General features: G+C 36.2%; 1 protein-coding gene across 2 annotated transcripts in view; it reads right to left on the bottom strand.

Annotated features, from left to right (window-relative positions):
• Sol1 overlaps window positions 1–6,365 on the bottom strand; it is a 256,251-nt gene that overhangs the window by 7,020 nt on the left and 242,866 nt on the right. For both annotated transcript variants that reach the window (XM_018451833.1, XM_018451832.1), the window contains exon 11: window positions 2,718–2,925. In XM_018451833.1, coding sequence (XP_018307335.1) covers window positions 2,718–2,925 — 208 coding nt within the window. The remainder of the gene's footprint in view (window positions 1–2,717; window positions 2,926–6,365) is intronic.

Below are 6,365 nucleotides of genomic sequence, written 5' to 3'. Positions count from 1 at the left end.
AAGAGGTGCACATTTCGAACAAAATCTTCATTAAAAAGTTTATAAATAAAATAATTAAAATAATAAATTAAATATATTTTTTTCTTTTTTCGTGATTTCCTGCGAAACAAAGCAAAAAGGAGCATATGTCTATAGGACTTTTTTTCTTAGTTTTTTACTCCTCTACACGCTCCCGAAGTTTTGCCATTTAATTTGGAAACACCCTGTATATATGTGTGTGTGTGTGCGTGCGTGTGTGTATTATGTATCTACATATACAGTGAGTCATAAAAAGATTGCAACACTTTTTTTATGCTCGAAACTCAACCTTGTTCGTAGAGCGGTTGAACATAAATGATTAGATCCATAAGTAAGAGAACCAATTGCTCCGGTGAGCAGACTGCATTTCGAAATCCATCGAAAAAAAAGTGTTGTAACCTTTCTGTGACCCACTGTACATCTAATAAAAAATGGAGTAGCAAAAAGTTTGAATATCTACCTCTGGTTGAAATATTGATAAAATTTAGATAATTTTTCTTAACAGTCTCAGCTATCTCTCAGTAATAAATTGCGTTTATAATTTTCTCGTAGGCAGTATTTCATAATTGATAGCCTATTATTCGCAGCATTCTAATGCAAGTATTACGTAAGTATAACAATTACACGAGAAATATTGGCAAAATTCGATCTTCTACCTAATAATAATAATTTTATTTGTTTTAACAATATTAACATGCTCGTTAATACTTTAACAAGACATCGCGCTTTATTTAAGGAGAACGAGAAGCTGTCATTGTTATACAAAATGCATATTGAGTAGCATAATAATATTCTATTACCACCTCATCGAGTATAATTAAGGATGACTGGGGTAGTGTTGCCTGGCAGATAAATAGAGACGATAAGTAAGATTTATGCGGCCATTCAGTTGTTAAGCAGCGACACATCCACGACGAGACAAATAATATATCGTATAGCGAAAAGAAATATTGATGTATGAGGACTATTATCGGAGTGAGAAATATATATATATATATTGCGCGAATAGAGCATGCAAGAATGAGAGAGAAAGAGAAAATGAGAGAGAGTCCGCGCTAGTTGGCCCTATGACATAAATGGCAATTCGGATAATAGATCATCATTTCCCGGTGTGCTTTCTTGAGCACGAGCATAACCTAAAACGTCTCGAGAACTGTTTACCGATGGTCAGATTTACGGCCGAGTATGCATCTTTTTCCGGTGCCCCTCGCCGCGTCTTGCCGCGCATCGCCGGGTCGTGCCGTGTCGACGCTGGTAAAATACATCTACGAGTAAAGCATCGAAGGCGCATTTCGTTCAATCGAACTCTCGTTTCGTTGCGTGGGGGTTGGTGATATTTACGATTACCGTTTTCCGAAGTAGCACCAAGGGAAAATCTTCCCACGCGCGATCCGGCGCAGAAGCTGACGTGATCGCTATAAATATAGCGCGACGAGACATCGCACAGCCGATGTCGACCGTTGTGGAATTATTAATTTATAAAGCAAGTCGCGTTACAAACCGATCGACCGACCGAGAGCGACAACACGGAACAGCGAATTCCGCTCCGATGTTCCTTCGTCGCAATACACGTTGTGGCGTCTGGCCGTGGCGCCGTGTGCGACAAACGAGCGTACGCCGCGTTGTTATAAAATTCGACAGAAATTGGCGAAACATGATTAATTAGCGGCTTCCGGTAATGAACGTAGCGTTACGTTGCCGCCGGAATATTGATGGTCCTGCGATTTAATACGACCCAATTAGGAGCAGCTATCGTATGACCCCAGCACACCGATCCTTCCTCTCGCCATTGGTCGTTTCTCGACCAGCACCCTTCCTGTACCTGTTTCTCTTTATTTTTCGTGCACATGTAGCAGTTATGGCTCTATCTTTTTCTGTACATCTGTCTCCTCGTTTCGCTTTTAATGTGCACAAATCTTGCGCTACACATCGTTATATTATTTTCTAACACGTTATATTTCTTGTTTCATCATCGGATAATGGGTAATATGCTCGTTAATAACAGTATGCGGCGTGGTTGACACGTAATTGCCTATGTTTCTCAGGTATTGGTTGCCGAACCTTCATCAGGGCTCCCTTCGTGTTTCAATAAGTAGCTGAGAACTTGGATGCAGTTTGATATAACGAGCCATCCCAACTCCCGTAATGGTTTAGAATTGAGAAGCGCCATCAAATCACCTTCGCGGAAAGATTCTAAATTTATCTAAAGGTGGTCGCATTGTGTCTATTGAATCTTATTGTTAGACGAGACGATGTGTTTTCTGATACAATTTACCGCAGATTCATAAACTATCGTAAACTTGACAACGCACATTTATGATTCTAGAGTTAAATCTGATATTATATAAACGCATCGTCTGATTCTTTCGACCTTATGAATACCTCAGATAATCAATTTAATTCATTATCGAAGTATCTGAAGTGTAACCGTTTCATTATTTATTAACTGCGATTTTTCCGCTGGAATAATTATTATTATCTCTTTTTAATTTATCTTCTTTTCCCAAATAAATATTATTATTCGCGTTAATTAATTTTCATTTCTCATTATTATATTTCTACATACTCTATCATTCGTCAGACGTTGATCATCGTAATTTCGATGTTATTTAAAATTGGTCATGTTATCTGGCTGTACCGCATTTTTTTAATCTTTCGAAGAAACAACGTAAAAGGATTTGCTTGTCCATTGGACTTACGGTAACACTCCCTCAACGTCGAAGAAGTGAAAATGAAGGTGAACTCGTTCGTTAGATTGACCATTGAAGAAGTAGTAGCATTCCGTGGCACGAGGATACAGTCCAGGGTAATTTGGCGACGTGAATGTACCGTTCCGAGTCTCGTTGCTGTTGAAAACAAAGGCACACGGATACTGCCCCTCCTGTCGACCTGTCGTTATACCAAAGTCTGAAACAATAAAGTGTATTTGTAAGTGCACTGAAACTTGAACGGGTCGATATTCATGCGAGTAATAAAGTGACTCGAAAGCGTCTCTTTCTCGTATTTTGACGATTTCTCTCTTTCAACTATTCTTTGGTTGTTCGAACGTTATAAGATTATCATCGTGTTTATCAGAGAGGAAAAGAAAGAGAGAGAAAAAAATTGATTCAATTTATGGTACTCCAACAGCGTGAACAAGGGCACGATTTTTCTCATTGTTTTTTCGTCATCACAATTTATTATCCGCGCACACTTCATTATTACAGAGGCGTTTATAATCCCCCGAGCAGCTTAATAAATATTGACATGCACTAATGGCTGGCTACGCAACGTAATACAAATCATTGGCAGTACAATCGTGACATTGTAATACGACCGAGAAATATGAATAATATCGAAGTAATTACTAATGTATTATTAATCGACAGCTTCAATGCAGATAGCGTTGAAATCGAATATTAAAGCGCGAGTTTCGGTCTGTTCGTGCGTGTAAAGCCTTCCCCGCAATACTCCTATAATTAATAAACCTCGGTATACAGCCTGTGATGTACAATGCCTGCTCTTATGTTAGATTGTTTGTAAGATGATTTGATGATAATAGTGTCTGAAAATACGATACACTCTAAATCTGTAGCAATGAAATTTCACTGCATTGAAATTTCACTCCAGGCATTAATGGCAATTGAGCCAGTGCTACTGCCAGTGAATCTTACTGCAAGATGGGAATAGAAAATCCATTCAATAATTGGAGTAAAAAATTTAGTCCAAAAAGGAGTGATTAGAATAATGACAGAATAATGTCATTTTTCAAACCCAGATAGCAAAACCTACGGAGACAGATTTTGAGCAGAGTAAAAAAAATAAATAAATAATTCTTATCTGTGTTTGAATTCATCACGCACAATCACGCAAAATATTCAATTTGTCTTCTATTATTATATGCGTCTGAAGATGCATTTTATATGCGTCTGAAGATGTATCTCGTTCGTAACGTTATATCAAACATCAAAGGAGTTAATTTAGTGATATAGCGGTGTGCTATGTCGCTAAATTAACTCTTTGCAGTAACATTCAATAATTCAATGTATCTTGCATTGCAATTATCAACTAGTGCTTAAACTACTTCGATCGATCGAATAAAATAGTCCACTCCTTTATCTACGAGTAGACAGATTAACTTCAAAGCAGTGAAAATCTATACTTAAAGCAATGACTTTGTTACTCACTTTTAGCAGTAAAATTTTCATTGCTACAGATTTAGAATGTAGGTTGTGTATACACTGTCGTTAGGGTTGTCAACTAGAGTTTTGAATCGAATTATCAGGTTTTCAGGAATTTTGTCCGATGTCCGGTTGATGATAAATCTGTCATATACGGTTTGTAAGACCAAGAATAAAAGTAACGATTTTGCTTTTAATGTTTCTAGTACATAAAGTATCATTTACATTTAGATTTCACTTTAGAAGATAGGTTACTTCTTTAGTTATCATTTAATACCATAAAAATTTAAAGAAAAAAAAAACAATTAAACATGCTTTCTTTAAAAAGCTGTATTATGTTACTTATGTTTCTACTCTCAGGATCTGTTATAATAGTAGTTGCCGAAATCGCATCACTTTTTACTTAATGGCTTATAACTCAAAAATTATAAAGAATATCTTAAGTTTTTTACAGCACAATAAACTGCACTCTTTTCTCTTTCTCTTTTATGTAATTTTTTAATAATTTTTTTACGCTATTATAACGTTTAAAATGAGGATTTTTTCAATATGATGCGATTTTGGCAACGAGGCAACGTTGCCTAAATTGCACCATATCAATATTCCTCATTTAAAATATTATGATAATGCAAAAAATTTAAAAATTACATAAGAAAAGGAAAAAAATGTAAGAAATGGAAAAATATTAGATAAACATGCGATTTAAGAAGTTAGATTGTGGTGCGATTTAGGAAATTACATGGTGCAATTTAGGAAACTAGAGCATTTTTTAAACTTTTATTTATTTTATCTATAAAAAAAGTAAAGCAAACTTTAATCCTATTAATTTAATTTTAATAATATTCTAATTACGACAAGTGGTCAAGACTTAAACTATTTAACTTCTATTTTCTGTAATTCTGTTATGAAATACGTTAAAAAATAGCAACGCTATCACAATATTTTTATTTATATAAATAATTACACTCCTGTTGCACTTCATGTCACGAGTATACAGAGTAGCATTACAGTACCATGCATGCAGTTTTTAAATAACCCATAAGAAAATATATAAATATAATAATTGAATTTTTAAGCGAGGTAGTGCGATTTAAGAACCGGTGTGCGGTTTCGGTAATTTTACCCTAATTGGGAACAATTGTAATACATTTTAAAATAATTTTTAAAAAATAGTCAAATGATAAAAAAGTAATTTTTATTAATAACTAAATTATCTTACCAAATTATAAACTTATAATTATAATGAGTAGTCTGCACTTGTCCAGGCAAGCAGACGAACGGGACTATTGTGCGTGTTGGCGCAATGGTTTTTATGGTCAGATTCGATCGTGTATTCGCCGTGTGATAGACTATCGATCGCGAGTACAGGAATATCAGTTAGCAAGATTGTTATTCCTAATTCATTTTTCGTTCGACAAAATAAAGTCGATTTTTCTCAATTTTATGTTACAACGAAAAAAAAAAATTGTCACACATTCCATCGTTCGCGCGAACGCACAACTTGATTTTTTAAAATTCTGCCAAATTGTGTAAAGAACCGAGCTTATGCTTTCAATCGATCAGGTTTTACTGGACAAGAATTGGTAGACACCAGAGGATCAATCAATTGCCTTATTCGAGCGAAAAATAGCTATGTGGACTATCCAATATAACGTCGAATACGAACTGCCACACTACTATACTGAATTGCATTTAATTCCACTTTTTTTTGCCACAAAAATTATTTCACTTTGCACTTTTTTTTAATCGCATCAATACTGTCCGATGTAGTTGAATTTGTTCAGGATCCCTCGCTGTCCCTCGCGAGTCGCAACGAGCAAATCGAATGGCACCTCGGACCGGCGCGGCGGGACGTAAAATAATTGAATAACTCCTTGCAAACATTCCAAGCGTTCGTCGTTGGCGCGACTTGGAGACACCTCTTTCTTCCCCGATCCTCTCGGCCGATTAAAATTTCTCGACAGAAGCGGCCGAAACCTCATTACGGACGACTCAATTAACTTCGATCGCGACGGACGCCCTAGAGCGACGGCTACGGAGCGCGGATGGTTTAGAAAAGATCGGTGTTTCCTTCCGCCGGGAAACTTCCTGAAAAGTGATTTCCATCCCCTTCGTAGCCGTATTCTCTTGTTGAAAAATATCCAATGGTTTCAACGACATCGTCGACAGGTGTTTTATCGACTCGCA

The sequence above is a fragment of the Mycetomoellerius zeteki genome, unplaced genomic scaffold (assembly GCF_001594055.1).
Source record: "Mycetomoellerius zeteki isolate Tzet28-1 unplaced genomic scaffold, Tzet1.0 scaffold323, whole genome shotgun sequence".
Classification (NCBI taxonomy): domain Eukaryota; kingdom Metazoa; phylum Arthropoda; class Insecta; order Hymenoptera; family Formicidae; genus Mycetomoellerius; species Mycetomoellerius zeteki.
Note: the sequence above shows the minus strand (reverse complement) of the source record. Positions and strands in the feature narration are given on the sequence as shown.